We start from the raw sequence: 19211 nt of genomic DNA, 5'->3' as shown, positions 1-19211 counted from the left end.
ATAAATTTGATAAGCAGTACTGTGCATTTCTGGATATACTCCCTTGCCAATGCCTCCATCTGAGAACAGTTTTTCTTTCCATTGTCTCTCTGAAAACATCATCAGTTCTACTTTTACCTTAGGTCAATATTAGAACTGAAGTATTACAGTAAGTTTCTGTTTGGCAGAGTCAACAGTATTCATCCATACAGATATAAATCGTACAGGTCGAGGTAGTGTCTTTTGTTGATAACTTGAGTTTTAAATTTAGGGGTAGAACGAATTCCAGCTCCAAGACATGTTAGGAAGACAAAGGGGGAAGATGAAAATCATCTCAATGAATACAATTTAGCTTTGGTAATAGTCTATTCATGTGAAACAATATTGGAAACATGCTCTATCTTCTGTCTTTTGTTCACCTGTGCCCAACATTAACATTAAATTGTGTTTCTTACAAGCTGAGATTTTAAAGGATAATCTTTTGTTATTTATTTTCAGTCTTGTGAGTAATAGTGAAACCAGGAAATGTTGCAAACAAACAAAATTCCTGATGTTATAATAAAGCTTTGAACTAATCAAGTCAGCACAGACCACATAGCTGAAAAATAACCACACAGAAATCTAAAGCCAACAAAGTTTCCATTGCATCCTGGTGAAGCAGACACTATTACAGGTGTTGTGGATTCTCAACTGTAAGATAAAATGTCCACAGATATCTCTGTGTCACAGGTCCTGTCCCTGTGCCAACTGTCCGAGTGAGAGCAAGCTCGGGTGCAATGGTGCTCTGCTCACACCAGCACACAGCCACTGCTAAGTGCACGGCACTAGAACACATAAGTGTAGCTGTTACACAAACTTGGCCTTCGTTTGAGCGAACACTGTAGTGCTTCATGCAAGCCTCGAGCTCACCCAGCAGCCTGCTTCACAGCAAAGCACGCTGTGCCTGCTCAAGTTTAAGGTGCTGAGCATTTCCCCCAGTCTCTAAAGGAAGCTGTGCTGTGGAGGGAGAGCATCCTGCACTCTGACAGGCTGCTGCTTGGAAAGTCAGTTTTTGGAGCCGCTAGTGGAAACCCAACCATGGATTTCAAGTCTTCAAATATGCTTTCTATTTTAACCATGATTGAGGAAGAGAGCTGCTTCAGAGCATTTACAGCCCTAACAGAAACAGGTTTTTACAGACATTATGCTGTGTCATTCTAAGCCAGGGAAGTGTGAGAAAGCTGTGGAAGTGATGCACTTTATTGCAAGTTGAGAGAAGGACACAGCTACTCACTAAGTAAAAAAACAAACTCAAAAGATTCCATTTCTCCAGTTAGCTGGACCAATCTAACACTTCAGTTAGCCCCTAACTAGAACCAAACCCACCCCAAATATAATGCAGAACTTTTTTTAAAAAAAAAAAAAGATTCACCCAATGCCAAAACAGTACATGATTGCAGACAAAATGCATTATGTGATGTGATTACATGTACGTAAGAAAATAAATTCCATGCCTTAACACAAAATATTAAGACTGCAGGCCTATTTTCAAGAACCACACGGTGCATGGCCACAGACAGACATGCAAGAATAGGACAAAAATATTCTCCTGCTGACTGAGCCTCATCACCAGTCCCAGTTCACCACCACAGAGCTCACACAGGGGTGGATGTGATCTGCAGAAGACACAGAATCAAGTGGAGAGGATTTGCATGATGCTGCCGTGTACTGCCCCAGGACAGGAGATCTATTTGTCAGAGTCCTGCAGAGTGAATGTGGCAAGGCTGGGTAGGACCCCAGATTAGAACTGCGTCCTACAAGGTTATCCTGTCTTTTCTACCTGACACAGGAATTGGAAGAGACAACTTGAATAACAGTGCCATCTCCCCTCTGAACGCCTCTGCTATTCTATTAATAATTTCTTGCATTTTTTAACTCACTCTCTTCATTAAATGCAAATGAACATAGTGCTATGTCTGTGCCACAGCTGAAGAAAGCTATCACCATCCCCATTCAACGGTTGAAGTTTTAAAAGTCTCTTTACTCTGTCCATGCTATCTGAGGAAACTTTTCTTTAAAAGATGTTTTAGCACTCACTCTCTTTCAAATTGCTCACTTAAAAAAAGTCTTCTTTTACCTGACAATGCAGGTTACTAAAAGTCTTTCAAGGCGTCTGCTCTATCAATCTGGAGAAATTCATACCAAGATCTCACAACCAGCATTACTGAAATCTAAACTAGGAAACTTCTCTTCCTCCTTTATTTCCCTACCTTTTCATTAAGATCTCTTGCAAGAAAAAGTAAGCACAGCTGGCTAGACCTAAAATGACCCACTTCACATTCTTTCCTCAATTTGAACAGGTAAGAACAATGGAAGACAAAACTTGCATTAAAAAGAAAATATCCTCCGCTGTCACACACTTGGAACAAAATAGGTACCATTTCCTTCTAGGGAAAAAAAAGTGTGTAAGTGCAGCAGTAACTACTTTTACTAGGATTACATTAGAGCAAACTAGAAGAGTACTACCCCCTCTGCAGCTGCTCACTGCAACGCTCCCAGGTCCTCTCCACACCCTCACACTCCCTCCTGCCATTTCCTGTGGTTGGATGGAGTAAAGACCTTAATGCAGAGTACCTGGAGGTAGAGGGAGCAAGTTCTGGCATTTTCAGCACAGAGTATGGGTATTTATATATTTATATGGGGCACAGCCCATTTTGCCTTGTATGCAGTGAAGGTTCAGAGTAGTGATTCTGAAGAAAATACTGTAAGCTCAGACTGACATTTTTCTATAAAATGCTCTCATTGGAAAACACTCCTATCATTCTACCTGCAACAGCTATCACAATCTCTCCGTAATATTGTGTGTATTATATCAATGTGATTTCTTTTTAACAACAACAAAATGCATTTAACATGTTGCACTTAGTTTGTGCATGACTATTTAAAAACCCAGTTTAGCTGTGCATCTATACTGCACAGATTTTTTTAAAATAAGAAATGTGTTCACTTGTGCACTTCATGCCACACTGACAACTCATTGAGTAATGTCAACCCCAAGATGCATTTTCTAGTCCAATTGTACTATAGGGGCGCATTTGAGCATGGTGCATAATATAAAGAAGATACACACATAAATCCCATTACTGTTAATGGAAACTATGTGCAGTGCACCTCCCACACACTGTTTAAAAACTATGCCCCACAGAATAATTTTAAATAACTAATATTCTACACAGCATGAACTTGTTATCTAAAAACTATTCCTTTGCCTACTCTATTATAAAGGGACAAGAGACAGTTTACAAAGAACAAGCCTTACAGCTTCAGTCCCTTTGAGTTTCTAGCCTTTTCTTTTGAAAACTAAATATGTAAAACAGTCTATATCATTCAAATAATCTAATTTTCCAATCCACCTTCATTAACATTGCTGGCTGAAGCCAATTACAAATGCCTTAAGGCTTACAGCCTCATAAGCATAGTGTGACAGGTCAAATTTTATTGTTTGCTCCATCCATCATTACTGACACAGTAATTCAAAGTACACAAGGCACAGTCTACTCACTGCTGCTTCTTTCTCCCTGTGCACCTACTGTAATTTTAATGTAGAAGCTTATTAATAAGTACATAGTCTAATGTCATTCAGTGCTGGCTTCTTCCACACATGTGAAAAGAAAAGGCCTCAAGTTATGCCTTTCTTATAGCAGCATCTAATGTTCTCTCCTTTGGGGTAACACGCACAAGCAAGTCATGGCTGGTGATGTGTTCCATCCACAAATACTTTTTATAATCCTAACACTATATGGTAATGAAAATTAAAAAGAAAACAAAATTCAGCCACAGATCAACACAAGGAAAAATACTTTTAGAATGATCTAGAGAACTAACCAAGATGTTCATTTATTGTATAAAACATGACTGCTAGGCCTACATCTTCCATTCTAAAGATGGGCACGTAACTTCATTTTTCAAGACTTTAATAAGATGCAGTCTCATTTAATTCAGTAAGACTTCAGCAGATATATTTAAATATACTCCTTAGAAAAAGGTTGTTTTTCTGAGTTTTTGGAATACTGAGCAGCCAACAGTAGGAATGCTACATATTCAGACTTTTGATTACTGGCAGTAGTTACCTATGTGCCTTCAACACTGTAGCATCGTAAGGCACTCATAAATGGGAAGGAGAAAAACCAGCGACGCTCTAAAGATTATTTTATCCCTCCAAAATAAGCATATGTGGGCAAATCAGAAAGGCATGGGGAGCAAACACCGCAATGAGTTGCTCTTCTTCAACATTGGTCTTTGCTACATAAAGAAAGTCTGTGTATGTTCTGTCCCATCCCCCCACAATTAAATAACCAAAAGAAGAACCCCACAGAACACCAAAACCAGAGAGAAACAAGAATCTGGGTAAAATTATTTTACTATGCTACAAATTGCTATAACAAAATCCCCAAATATTGGTTTTAGACAATACCTTTTTAAAGAGTATTTTAGACATGTACAACTCATGCACACACACACACACACACACACACACACCCCCCACCCCTCATCCACTTTAATAGGTTTTTTTATTGGGGTAAGCTGGCAAAAAGTGACACGTAGACATGAGGAGCTGCATTATTACATGGCAGGTCTAATTAAGATTTCTAGAGACTCTTAGTGAATAAACATGAAATTAATATATCAAATCTAAGGAAGATACATTTAAGTGAATCCTATAAGATAAAACAAAACATAAAAACCCCACAATAGTGTACTACTACTGTTAGACTTAGAGATTGTTATCTTGTGGAAGCACTGCTGAAACTCAAGACAACAACCGCAAAACCCTCCACTTCCACAGCAAAGAGATGAGCTCTTTCCATAGCTTCACTGAGCTGTATGAGCATTATCAGAGCCATTTGGGAAAACACTTGTGAAGAATTTAAAGGAGTACAAGTGAGAAAAGGAACGTTGTGCTGCCTGAAACTTCATCTATTCCTGTCACTCAGTGATGGTGCCTGTTTTTTGGAAATCTGAAGGTTATTTTTTCCCTGCACAGGTTCTTATATTGCATTTCCTGGTATGGTATTAATACATCACTACTGCAGCTACCTATTGAGAAGGTTGTTGGGTTTTTTTTGTTTTTTTTTTTTTTTTTTGTTTTGTTTCGGGGTGGTTTTGGTGTTTTGGTTTTATTTTTTTTTGTGGGGGGGAGTTTATAGCAGTGTTTTCTATATACTCAAGCTATCAAAATAAGATAATAATGAATTAACACCTGCAGCAACTCGCCTAACAGAGACATTTTATTGCAGTTTCCCCCAGATTCAGTGGGGTTAAATTGGTAATTAAAACATTCAACTTTGACAAGCCTGTGTAAAATAACAGATTCAGGAATTAAAGAAAAATAATACAGATTTAGAAACTGACAAAATATGTTAATAGCAAAGAACCCAGTCTGTGCAAAGCCAAATTGTTTTGGATGGAGCAATGCTAGAATACGGAAAAACAAACTAAAAATATCCTTTCCCTGCTAGGCAAGGTTAAAGAAAGGTGATAAACATTGTCATACCTCTATTAGATCAACTTGCTTAGCCTATAGTTACAACTTTGGATAAATTTTGCTCTCTGTTGGGGCCTTTCGCTCACTGGCCCCAGTAGAAATCAAAGCGGTAGAAATTTTAACTAACCTCTCAAAAGAAATTACACAAAGGAAGAACAAAAAGAACAAAACCAGGTTGCAAGCCATCTAACTCTGTCCCCAGAACACCACCAATATTTTTCTGTCCTGCCTTTATGCAGGATATGAGAGATTACAAGCCTCCAGCAGAACGAGAGCTTCCCTTCTCTTTCCAGCACTGACTAGTGCCTTTAACAGAGCTTTAAAAAGCCAGTTTCTCACAGAAACAATCAGTATCCTCTGTCCTCTGTATAAGAGGATTCTTCAAGGGATTAAAAACATTTATTCCCCCCCCCCAACCTATGTTTGCAGAACTGTATTAATGTCCTTCTCCAAACACTATAGGGACAGCAACAAGCAGACTTTGAAAGAATATCATGTCTTGGACCTGGCAATGACAATGCAGCCGTTACCATGTAAAAACTGCCCAGAGCTCTCCAGTTTTTCCTCTGTTTTTTCAGTGCAAGAGCCTCTATTTTAGCTGTTCTCACAATTCATCCTATGCCAGGTGTAAAATCTCACAGACATGCATATATTCATGTGGTTCAGCTGAGAAGCCGTCACAGAAGCAGCCACAGTGCACAGATCAGTGGTTACTCAGGCCTAGTTTTTCCCAGTTCAGATATAAAACTGGGAGAGGATTGTTTGGGATTCTGAATTTACTGTCTGACGCCACCAAAAAGCAAAAGCTTCTCTACTTTAATATAAAACTAAATGAGATTTGAAAAGAAGCTCAGGAATAAGCTGAACTGCATGGTTATTTGAGCAGAGTTCAAAAGTCATAGATCCCAGCTCCTGCAGAGTTTACCAAAGGTTACCCTTACGAGGGAAAAGCACAGGTCTCTCTGTCCTGAATTGTTTATTTGTGGCCAAAACACCACAGAGGTAGCACTGGAAAGAATCCAGGTAACAAAGCTAATTTTTTAATACATTGATCAAAAGATAAACATTGTTCTTTAAGCATATGCAAAAATACTCTTTAGACGTAAATATCTCAAGGTATTGGCACACATTACAAGGTACACAAGAATTGAGAATCTATGCCCAATTCTCTGCTCACTCCTTGAGACCATCTTGATAAAAGCCCCCAGACATATAAACAATGGGACGTCGACTTCATCAAATAACATGGCTCACCTCACACTTCAAGCCAAATACAGTGTGCAGCTGCGGTAGGCACAGTACAGAGCTGTCTTTTGCCTTCTGAGAAACACAGTTTATTATTTAGGATTCGATTATGCAACAACACCTTCACACAGCTTTTGGATTACAAGTCTCAAGTCTTATTGGCCCAGGCTACAGGCTGAGGGAAGATCGACCTTGCTGGGAACGTCAGGTGTGACCGAGACAGGCGAGTGATCTACAAAGGTACTTAGCATTAGGCAAATTCGAGTTCTCCCAGAGCCTTCTGGAGTTTCCCTGTTCCTGTTTGAGAGAATAAAGTCAGTAATGCTGAAAGCCTCATGTCAGATATATTACTACAGTTAGGAAACCCCCTGAATCCAAATGAATCAAATCAATGAAAGAAATGAATGTTGAAAGCCTGCTACTGGAATAATGAAGTAGTAATGACACCGTAAAATATTTTTCCTTTAGAAAACTTCATCAGAACAGGCACATCCTATGAGACCTATCAATTTCCACAAATATACATTGGAATACTTCATTAAAAATCTTGACCAGCTTGATCAGAAAACTCCAGGAAACTTAGCAATGGTGCTGTCATGTCTTACACAGACACATTTGATTTAACACAAGCAACAGCACATCCTTGCAACCATTAAATCATGCAAGCTTTTTTTATCATGACTTCAAGGTAGCTCTCCCAGTGTTTTATCAAGGGAGATAGTCCAGGTCTTTCCAAACTACGAATGAGGAAAAGGCAAATTGCCCAGCATCACAACATAGGTCAGTGGAATAACTGGGTAATGTATCGGATCTACCACACACAGGCTTAGGCTATGATAAACCATGTCAGGCCTAGGCTCTGAACTCAGAGCAAAGAATTGAGGTCATAGATTAAAAAGAAGATAAAGAGGAGTGGAAGAGGAAACAATAATTTATTCTTGTACGTCTCACCAATCATCTCTACATTTGGTACAAGGAGAAAATGTGCAAGACTGATTTAATTTTCTTCTCCATGGATTTCATTAACCATATCCTAACTTGGCATACTCTGTCTTCCCTTTCCTGTCCACTCCCCCACCTTTCCTTAATATTCCTTCACAAAACCAAAACAAAGCTAAAAGTTAACACAGAATTTAATCCAACTCTTCATCTGAGGACAGAACAGGTCTTAACACTTGCTAAACCTCTCCTGAGTATCTTGTTTTCCATCAGGAATGGTATTTGCCGTGTTACCAGAAAGGAGCTGTCATCCCTTCAACAAACCACGGACAGGGAAAGCTGTACAAAACCCCAGCTGGGTAACAGCACCTCATGCCGAGAGGGCAGGGGATCCAGCTGATAGTTGGATTATGAAAAACCAAACCACACTGCACTAAGTGCCCAACACTTGGACACTTCAACAGATATTTGCTAATTGTGCTTCTGAGTAGAGACTCCTCCTAATTAAACATAGCAGCCCTCACATTACACACATTTAACTAATAGTGTCTTATTGTTTTGGTCATTATTTTTTCTCCTCTTTCAAGATCGTTGGAAAATGATTTCTCTTGCACATAACTTAATATCAAATTTGTTACCTAATGTTATGACAACAGGAGGTGATTTTTCCATTTTCAAACAAAAAGAGACATGATCACGGACCTAATTAGCTTGCAATGATTTAATTAAAATTTGCAGAACAACAATGTACCTAATTAGAAACATCATAATTATACCAATGTACCTTACCATCTTTGAAGGGACGATTAGTTATTGAGGTGGTATGTTTTGTAACTTAAGATCATCCTTATTTTCATTTTCTGATTAGTTAAGTACAGTCATCATCATGTTCAGGTAATTGCTTTATTAACTAGCTTAATTAAACTTCCTGTAACACTGACAGCTACAGAGTTATTCTTCTTAATGTGTTGCTGCCAAAAACATTAACTAATTATGTAGTGCTCTTTACAGGGCTTACTTACCTCACAAGCTGAATTCATTAGTACTTTAAAGAGCTTTGAAAACTCTGACTGCAACGTACCATGGAAATGCCTTGTATTGTCAGAGCATTAGGGTCATTATACCCAGGAAACAGTAATTTCTCTTTACAAAGTTCTATAATATGGGAGTGAATGTACACATTTTAAAATATTCACATTTCAAGCAGTAACTAGAGACTCTGAAATTTTTCACAAACATAAAGCCCATAGAGTTCAAAGTTAACAGGAAAGGGTGATGAGAGTTTCTGAACTTATTATAACAAATAAATTTATGCAAGCCTCAAAAATGCTAGGAATGATTGCTGGAAACAGGGTGTGACACATGAGCAGACACAGACCACATTTCACACATGTGTTCAAATTTCACAGTGCACAAGCACTGAATTATTGGTGCAACTAAAGAATCCCACCATCCAGTAGAATGAGTCTGTCATCTGGAAAACAAAACAGGACATCACAATCAAACAACTTCATCCCCTTCAAGTTTAGTGCTTCCGTGAAGCAGATCAAATAATCCAGATCAAGAATGGAAACAAGTTTTGAGGACACTTCAGAAAGAGAACCAAAATGTTTAATGCCTAAAGGGTGGCAAGACTTTCAAGCAGTACAACTCCCATATATTAAATTAAATCAACTCAAGATCCACCAAAGCACTCAGCACCCATGTCTCCTGTTGCAATAGCATGGGTGACATTTTTAAATTTCTTCTAGTACAAGACCTGGACATGGACTTCTCATCATTTTCAATACTCACCCATTTACCTTTGTGTTGGAAACCAACACCTTTGAATATTTTCCAATGGAAGATGAAAAAGATAAAAAGTTTCTTTTGACTAGCCCTCAAATTAGTTAAGGTGGTGAAGGCTTCTAGGTACTTGATGGAATTGAGAGAGCAAATTAAAAATTCTGCTGGGCCAATAACATTTTCTCCACTGCTCTGGAAACGGGTGCCTTCAGAGAATCCTAATCCCTTATAATCGAGGTGGATGGGCACAGTCAGTTCCCAGAATCACCAGCACTACAATTAACATCAGTAAAATGCCTTATTCAATATGCTATCTCTGCAGAAAGCACCAGAACAAAGAATGTAACAGTCTGAGGATTATCAAGCAGTGCAAACCAGCAAGATAATGCTGCTGTTTTGCCATATAGCCTGTACAGAAGACTTTTATTATCCAGTCAGGAATAACTAAGACATCACTTAAAAGAACAACAACTAAAAATGCATTCTATGTTACTTTCCCAAAGTTGAATCCTTAAAGGCTTCCTGAAATTTTCATAAAAACAGAACAAACCAGTCTTCCATATTCCACAAGCTCTATTGAGCATCATTCCAGATCAAGTCCCGTGGTCTTAATTTTGCTTTAAAGTCTGAAATTAAACTTTGAAGGGGTAAAAACATAAAAAATGCTAAGCAATGATTTAAGGAATACTCAGGACCTATTTAGAAAGAAATTTCAGCCCACGTCGAAGTTGAAATGGAAAAGGAATATGCTCCTTTCTTAAAGAGCAGAACTTTGATGAAGCAAGTATATTAGCTCTGTTATCAGCTTGCTTATATAAAGATATGGGTGCCTCCACTTTTGCATAAGAATCTAAGAACCATGTTAGTTCAGCACTGTGATCCTTAAGCCTAGTATCCTGCCAAGCTGTGACCCTTAAAAATAAGAAAATTACAAAGGAGTAAAAGAAAGAGCAAATTTCAGTCCTGCCAAACTGTACCGATCATCCCAGCTTCCGGTAATCACTGGCTTAGGAACTCAGTGTGTTAGAGGTTTACCAGCCTGCAGTGGATCTGTTCTCCATGGATTTATAGATATCCCATTTATATCTTTGTTCTGCACAATACCGTGCTACAGTGACTTTCACAACTTTATTTTGAGCTGAAAAAATAATACTACAAAAAATACCTTCTTTGTTTTGAAACTACTGACTCATAATTTCATTAGATCTTGTTTTATTAAGTACAGTATTCCTTTTCCAATATCAGACATAACTTCATATAAAATCATCCTTTAGTGTTGTAGTTAATGTTGTGCTTCCTTGCAGATTCCACACCTGACTGTCATTACCACCCTCCTCTGAGCATTTCCTGGTTCTGCCAGGCAGCTTTGAGATGAAGGGATGATAACTAAAGGCAATGAGAAGTCCAGGCATTTACAGAGAAATACAATATTTTGTGCTTGTTCTCCATTCCTTTTTTAAACATTTTATTTGCATTTTTGCCTGGCAGTGATCATTATGATGTTTTCAGAGAAAACACGTGGCTAAATAAGAGCCTGTAATATGTAAATGTGGTTATTTTTCTCCTAGTGTGAATTACTATGCCTTTAGTGACACCCCAGTTTCACCTGCATTTTATCAGTCAGTCATACCTCTGCAGCATTATTTCCTTTTCATTCATTTTTACCTTAGCTAACAGTTCAAAATATGGAAAGAGCAATCCCCATACAAACAGCACTGATAGCGATGAACAGTAGCCTCCAGTAATCAGCAAAATGCTTTGATGCTGCTCTGCCACACCAGGAACTCCAAGCCCAAACTCCATCTCCTGCCGAACCCTGTGCTGTGCTGGCAGGAAAAAGCAAAATCCAGTTCAGCCAGGATGGATCAAAATGCTGGCGTGTATGCATATACTGCCTGTCTGCCTATGTGAGTAGATGGCCAATATACAATTTCAGAAGACTTTTCCCCCTAAATCATGGTGGCTGCTCTCCATCTTTTGTTTACAAGATTAGCAAGAATCCATTCATTTGCCCAGTGTATCATTACACATTCATAAAGGAGCTGATGGAGAGCCAGATATGAATACACACACACAAATGCAAAGCAATGTGGTATTTTCCTACACTCAAATGTCCACCTATTTGCATTTTCACACTCAGTACTAGAACTTGCCAGTACTGCAGTGACAGAAATGATACTTGCCAACAGCACTGCACAGGAAAGAAAATTACCAAAGGAAAGCTTTGATTTGAGTCACTTAAGGGCAAGAAAGAGGGATCACATTATTTGGTGAAAACTAATGGTGAATTTAAAGGAAACAGTTGTATTCTGTTCGTAAAAGATAAAAAACTCATGATCATTACTGACTGTAAAAAATGCTATTTGTTAGGACATTAAGATATAGCATTTAGTTTTAATGCTCTGCATAAAGTATTTTCACTTCACTTATCAAAACTCATCTTTCGAAAAAAAGAATCAATGAAGTAGACCTCTTAAAGTAAATTGTAGAGAGGCAATGATATTCTACAGGTTACTGTAATAATATAAGCACAGATTTACAATGTACTGTATACAGCAAAGAACAATAGTACTGCTATAAGCATCTCTTTGTATTTAGTAAAGGTTAAGCAGACATGCATCTCCTCACTAAGACTTGAGTGTTACAGGATTACCAATCAGCATGGCACTGGAAGAGCCTTCAATCAAAAAATAGTAGAAAAAGCAATTATAAATGCCATGTGAAATCTGCCACGTGACAAGCAATCGTTCCCATGGAACAGTACTCAAAAAAAAATAGAGAAAAGAAGAGGAGGAGAAAAGAAAAGAGAAAGGAAAAAAAAGAAAAGAAAACCTATCATCTCCAGGCAGTGGTAGATAACCTGGGCAAAATCTGGGGAAAAGAAGTTGCTGCTCTTGAGACACCAACAAGATGCTGTAATTTCCAATTGCTAGAACGGGAGCAATTGATATTTGAGCACACAATAAATGAAAATGAGACAAAGTTACTCCAGAATAAGTCTTCTAAAAGTCTCCTTTAAAAAAAACAAAAAAAACCCCACTCAAACAGAGGCAGCTTCCAGGAGGTAATGTCTTTGGTAGCCAAGCATGTCAGCAACAGGAATTGTTTGATGTCTTCATTATAGCTTTAGGGCTTATATTGTAGTCACAACAGTTTGGTGAGTTTATGACACCGGCAGAATTTGTGATGAAAACCATTTGGATCTTATGGTAAGAAATATAGGTTAAAAAAAAAAGACTCAGAGCTAACAGGGATGCAGGTGTAAGACACACAAACTATTTCAATAGAATGACTGAATATGCAACAAAAGCTATTTACTACAGAATCTTATATGCGCTCAGGAGTTCAGACATCAAAATTTGTTTTCAAAATGAGCCCAGTTTTAACACTAAATACCAATGCTAAAGTACTGTATTGCATACTCTTAGAAAGTATTAAAGAGAGTAGCTCTTTTAGCAACTTTGAGACCTTTTTCTGTAGCCTGCGTGTGCAAGTACAAGAGAGTTTCTGCCAATTTGCTCCTTTGGCCAAGCAAATCCTTCAGCCAGAATAGGAGAGAGGCTTAAATGAGTTACCCATAGCAGCATTTTAATATCTGTGTCCATTAATGGATGAAGAATTCAAGCTGCCCAGCTGAGAAGATAACGTAGCTGCAATATCATCATCACTGTTACATCTCAGCAGAGAATTCCACCCCCCCAATCACTGTTTTCCTGAATTTTGGGGGGGCCATTTCTGGATTTTAAAGGGCAGTTTTACTGGCTGCCAACCATTACCTTGCATGTAGGAAGAGAAGTAAACCTTAGGGGTATTCCCTAAACACAACTTTCAATGCCTGAAGTGCTGTTTACAGTATAAGTACCAGAGACACGGAAGGCTTTATTTGGTAGTGGGAGATCTGGACTGCTGAATGGCTGTGAAGCCAGTTTCTTTTATTACGACAATCCCTAAGGTGATCATATTTTCAGTATAACAGTGAGTCAATTTATCCCCACTGGGTTACAGGAATTTTATTTTTTTTTTATGGTACCATATATGCTGCATCTGGCACACGAGCCTGTTAAAACTGTGATTTAAATGAATTGTAACATGTTACCTATGCAGCCTGGAAATAAAATAATAAAATAAAAAAAATACAATAAAAAAGAATAATAATTTTAAAAAAATCTATCACAGAACAATTATACTGCCAAAAGATTTTACCATTTGGAGACCAAATCCTAAAAAAATGAGCCATCCCAAAATCCTCTGGTCTGAACATGCCAATCTGATCAAATGAATTTTTCTTCTTTTGCATCATCAATATTGAAAATTTTCTACGTCATTAACAAGAAGGAGCTATTTAGAGAAACATGAATCATGTAAGTCATAAGATTCTGATTTGTCATTTTGTTTTGCCGATTGTCAAATATGTAAAAATCTACATTTATCAGCACTTCGTACACAAAAATGTTCCAAATCTAAACCAGACTATTATTTAATACTGTCTATTAATGAAAACTATTACATCTTCATATTACAGCCTGGATGACATCTACTGACAGGATTTCAGGTCACGAGTAGAACTGACCTTAGTAGTGTATGTATGTCCATCAGACCCACAGACAGTGCTGGCATGCGTCACAGGGCAAGGCTTGCATTTGGCTATGTTAGCTGGTCCAGTCCAGTGCTTCTGGGCCAAGTTTCCTTTCTTTTGTCGAAGGCTGTAAAATAAGAGGCACCAGGTTTTTTTTGAAGTTGCTTGTATAATACAGAAGAATTAAACCTTTTCTGAATAAGGCAAAGCAAAATTTTCAACTCGGTATTAATTTAAAGGAAGTAAATTAAATACAGGGGCACTGTTAGGAGCTATAATATGGCACATTACAGCAGGCAATCTAAAAAGTCATAAACTGGTAGGCAGTCCTAGATTTACAATACTCGGCAGCTTAATTTTGATTTATAACTACAAATGACTTCACCTAAGAATACAACTTTTCATTGAACTACACGGCGTTTCAGGTGAAGCATGCAAGTGATGTTACATCAGGATGTATTTAGAGACATTTTCACCAGGCCTTCTCTGAATTGCGAAGTTAAAGATTGTTAAGGAAGTGGCAATTTAAAAAAAAAATCCTTTGAAACACACAGCAATTTATATTATGCTTATAAAAATGTATAAAAATAATGAAAAAACGTTGTCATTGTATGCGCAGTAGCTGTACACACCAGCTACTGAACAGCTGTGATTCCCAGATCAATTATAGTCCCTTCAGGAATGCTACAAAGTGACAAAGAGCATCTCCAAATCTACAAACTCATTTGTACCATGGGAGTGACTGCAGTTGTCCTCTACTCATGGACTACTCAATTATTGCATTAAAAATGTCTACGAGAAGGCATCTGCTCCACAAACTTACTGCAAAATATGTGCAATTGATTCTGATTAATAGCTCATTTTCCTGGCATAATGAGCTACTTGACTGATACAACATTAAGTAATTATCACCAGCCTACTGCTGTAAGCTGATTGAAAGTTTGCTTTAGAAACCACAAGTCAATGATACAATGCAGATTCACTTCGGCCACGTGTACTTGTCTTTCACTTGAAAGTATTTACAAGAGAAGGCAAGGCACCACATCAGCTTTGCTGGAGACTGTTAAGAAAAATAACTGCCATCTGTTCTCACACTGCAGTATAAAAAGATATAACAGTTCAGCTAGAAATACATTTGACTGCGCTGCTGAATGGCTTCATTGCAGTTTTCAAAAAATGTATATAGATATTTTTTAAAGCAATTTCACTACAGCTTGCAATTTGCTACACAATACAGACTCTGATGTAATGACACATTCAGCTGCTAAAATAATAAAAACTCTATTCTTTCATCTCAGTTCCAGTTTTCTTCAAGTCTAACCTTTGCCACAGTGATGACTGGTACTATTAAGAAGCTTGTGTCTGCAGAAGGAATCCAATCATGATATCATAAACTATGAAAATAGAAGCCTAGTATTTAAGACTAAAATCCCTTGTTATTTTGAAGAAGTTTTCTTAATGCACAGAGCAGCTTTCCCTCTTTCGGATGCATTCTGCCTTGCAGAGTTACCATTATACCAGACGCTAAATAAATGCTGCAGCTGGATGGTTGCTTGGCTCTGAACCCCCACATACAACTCTGCAGCCTTGCTCTCCTATGCTAAGACTGTACAAACCATCAGTTTAAGTTTTCCTGAGGCTTTTCTGTACTACTTTTCTACTACTACTACTACTTTTCCATAACCCCCTTGCCTCCAACAAGGCTTCGTTACCAAAACGTAATAATTATATTATTTTCTCGAACTGTTTCAATCACAGGCATTTCTTCTGTCTTTTCAGCTTGACAAGAAAACTTGTTTGTTCACTTTACTTACAGTCCTGCACTTCTAGAAATGCACAAACTCATGAGTCAAAAAATATGTTTGGACGTAGTATTGTAGATACTGATAAGCAGAGACTGGAGATAGATGTGAAAGGTGCTGTGCTGCTACTTTGGAGACGGCAGAAGGACGGATCATGGCACAAAGCAGACTTTCCACCTTTTCACAGACTTTGATACCCACAATCTCAAAAGGCTAACCCTTGTTTATACATAAAATTGTTAAGAAGAAAGCTTCTAGAAAAACAGCGAAGAAATGCTAAACTTGAAATGCATTATGTAGTACCATCGTCACCAAAGACACTCGCCACAGCACATGCAGGATGGAGATGAGCGACTGAACTAATGAGCACCTCATCAAAATTAAATGTAGATTGAAGTTTTTAGCTCGACTGACACCTAACTAATCACAGAATCTTGAGGTTCTGAGTGGCATTTAAAAAATACACTGTAAAATGTTCATGGACCAAACAATACTCAGGCATTTCACATTACAACCTTAAAAGAAAAGGCTGCTCCACACACAACTGCTTGCCCCTCTCTGTATAGCCTTACACTGCCCTGCTCCTAATTTCCTTAATCCTGCCTTGGTCCCTTCAAGATTCATAGTGCAAAGCTTGTTTCTAGCTCCAGAAGAACCTTCTATAATACTGATTTCCACTCTGTCGTACTCAAAAACAAAAATAATAATTTGTCCATTTCAAGTGATTTCAGTGGCTCATCAAGCCTGGTGGCCCTTTCCATCACTTTACTGAGAGTAAAAAAGACGCACAGCCTTAGCCCTAAGCTCTGTTGTCACTGCAGCTGCCTTGAAGCCAAGGGCAAGCTGGGTGTGAGAGCAGAGCCACCCCTCAGCTATGGGCCGGAATGGATTCACCTGGACTTCACTTGCAGTGGTTCATTTACAGAGGCTGAAGGAAACAGTAGTCTCTTCCTCCTCCTCTCCACATCCACCTTCAGGATCTTCTTTTGATATTAAGAGGAAATTTATTCTCTCAAAGCTAGTAATATTTAATAACAAGATGAAGTCACAGTGAAGTACATCTTGAAGCATTTTAGTCTCTTAAAAATAAGTTAGCAATTTCAGTAGCACTTCAAATAGCGTGCATAACGAGGCAGGGGAGAGCTGTAAGAAAACTTCAGCAACTCCACAAGTTTCTGTGTGTGTGATTTAACTGGCAGCATGGTACAGCAGCCATCTTTGTTGAAAGAAACAACCTGGGTTTTGAAAGTTAACGTATTACTTTCAAGCTACAGTTCTGTTACAAACAATAGCACAAAATGTCACTGTATTTGAAACAAGTAAAAAATAATTTTTGTCAGCTTTAGCTGGATACCCAGATTCCACACCCCCACCAAAATATAGGTAAGCACCTATTTCCTAGAGATCTACTTTCCAAAAGCAAACCTGCATTTTTATGGACTGATAGTGTGAGAAGCTGGATAAGACTTCTGGAAGCTTTTCAATCCTATAACCCCTAACAATGCATCAAACATCCAAACAAACAAATTAAAACCTAGACATGAATATTGGCTTCCATAAGCAGACAGCCTGCAAATCCCTTCTCAATGGAATTGCACATTCACATGCTCTGGGAACATGTTTTGCTATGCTAATCATCTTGTTTTAGAATAAATATGTCAGGAGCAAGGCAGGCCAAAGCAAATTAGGCCTTCATTTTTTTTCCTGACAACTTAACCAACTTTAATCCTGATTTAAGACTCAAAGTTGAAAGGATCTACTACAAATCATTAGAAAATAACAACTGTGTAGAGAGAACAAACCAGAAACTCCCTGCTGGGGTAAAAGTCTGCCACGTTTATAAGGACAAGAAGACCAAGTATTTTCAATATTCCAGAAGCAAACAGACATGAATGTCAAGTATTAAGACGTACAGTCAAACCCTGCCTGCTGCTTCTTTTCAGGCTGGTGAACTGATGCAGCAAAGGCTGCAAGATTTAAGGAGTAAAATTTTACAGAATTCAGCCTCGTAACATTTTAAGGCATAAAGAAATTCTAGTGGTTTAAAACATTCACACTTCAACACACAGAGAATGTACACTGACTCAGCTTCATTACTCATTACACAGACATACTATTTACCACGTGCTGTGAAAATACAGGGAGACTGCATCTGTTTTGCTTGCACAAGGACAGGGAGAATGCAGCAGGGTTTCCAGATGCTGAGATCAGCCACACCACACAGCCAGCCCCAGAGCCACAAACACCTGCACTTCCACAGAGGTCACACAAAGCTTTGGCTGTGAAAAAGGGAGCTCAAAATTTCTAGGAAATCTGGCTCCACTCAAGATTTTAATGCTTCCAGGTGCACTCTGGGGAATCAGAAGCTTCACCCTAACGAGAGCTGATTTGGCCCATCTGGTAGCCCCAGGGATGCCAATCACTGAGCCTCTTCCCACCTGGCTGGTGACTCGAGGCTGCTCCTGGCTGGGGGCACTGAGGCAGCCTGCCAGAAGGGCTGGAGCTCTGCCTTCGATTCAGCAAAAGTTCATCAAACGAATGCCTCAAACAAAGCATTTCACATTGAGTCATATTTTTTCCAGAAACTCACAACCTTCATTCCTGACCAAGTATCTGAGCGGAAGACGTGGGCTGTGCTGTTTAGGAATCTTTACATCTTTGCTTAGAACAATTCTCTCCAGGATGGCACAAAAAAGCATATGTGGTATCATGGCTTAACCCCAGACAGCAATTAAGCACCACTGCTCGCTCACACCCCTGCAGCAGGATGAGGGGAAGAAAATTGGAAGAGTAAAAGTGAGAAAACTCGTGGGTTGAGATAAAAGCAGTTTAATAATGGAAATAATAGTAACAACAACAAAGAGAGATAAATGAAACCCAAGAAAGACAAGTGATGCAAATGAAAGATTTCTCACTGCCAACCGACTGATGTCCAGCCAGTCTCCGAGCAGCAGTCCCCCACCAACTTCATCCCTAGTTTTATTGCTGAGCATGATATTATCTGGCCTGGAATATCCCTTTGGTCAGCTGAGGTCAGCTCTCCCAGCTGTTTCTCCTCCCAGATTGCGTACCCCCAGCCCACTCAGTGACGTGGTAGTGTGAAGAGCAGAAAAGGCCTTGACTCTGTGTAAGCCCTGCTCAGCAATAACAGAAACATCCCTGTATTAGCAACACTGTTTCCAGCACAAATCCAAAACATAGCCCCATACTAGCTATTATGAAAAAAATTAAGTCTACCCTAGCCAAAACCAGCACATATGGCAATAAACACTGGCAAAGCCAGATGCCAAAATAAAGTCCCTGCACAAAAATTATGTGATTTTTTTTAAAAATTTATATTTACACTTACAATTTGTTTTAT

The 19211-nt window shown here is 38.6% G+C and overlaps 1 protein-coding gene across 1 annotated transcript in view; it reads right to left on the bottom strand.

Annotated features, from left to right (window-relative positions):
- Window positions 1–14175, bottom strand: part of SPOCK1 (sparc/osteonectin, cwcv and kazal-like domains proteoglycan (testican) 1) — a gene marked incomplete at its 5' end in the record, with an annotated part of 97531 nt that extends 83356 nt beyond the window's left edge. The window contains one exon of the mRNA XM_010179887.1: window positions 14043–14175. Coding sequence (XP_010178189.1) covers window positions 14043–14175 — 133 coding nt within the window. The remainder of the gene's footprint in view (window positions 1–14042) is intronic.
- Between the last annotated feature and the right edge of the window lie 5036 nt (window positions 14176–19211).

Source organism: Mesitornis unicolor, unplaced genomic scaffold (genome assembly GCF_000695765.1).
Source record: "Mesitornis unicolor isolate BGI_N332 unplaced genomic scaffold, ASM69576v1 scaffold592, whole genome shotgun sequence".
Classification (NCBI taxonomy): Eukaryota; Metazoa; Chordata; class Aves; order Mesitornithiformes; family Mesitornithidae; genus Mesitornis; species Mesitornis unicolor.
This window is presented reverse-complemented; position numbering and strand designations above follow the sequence as displayed.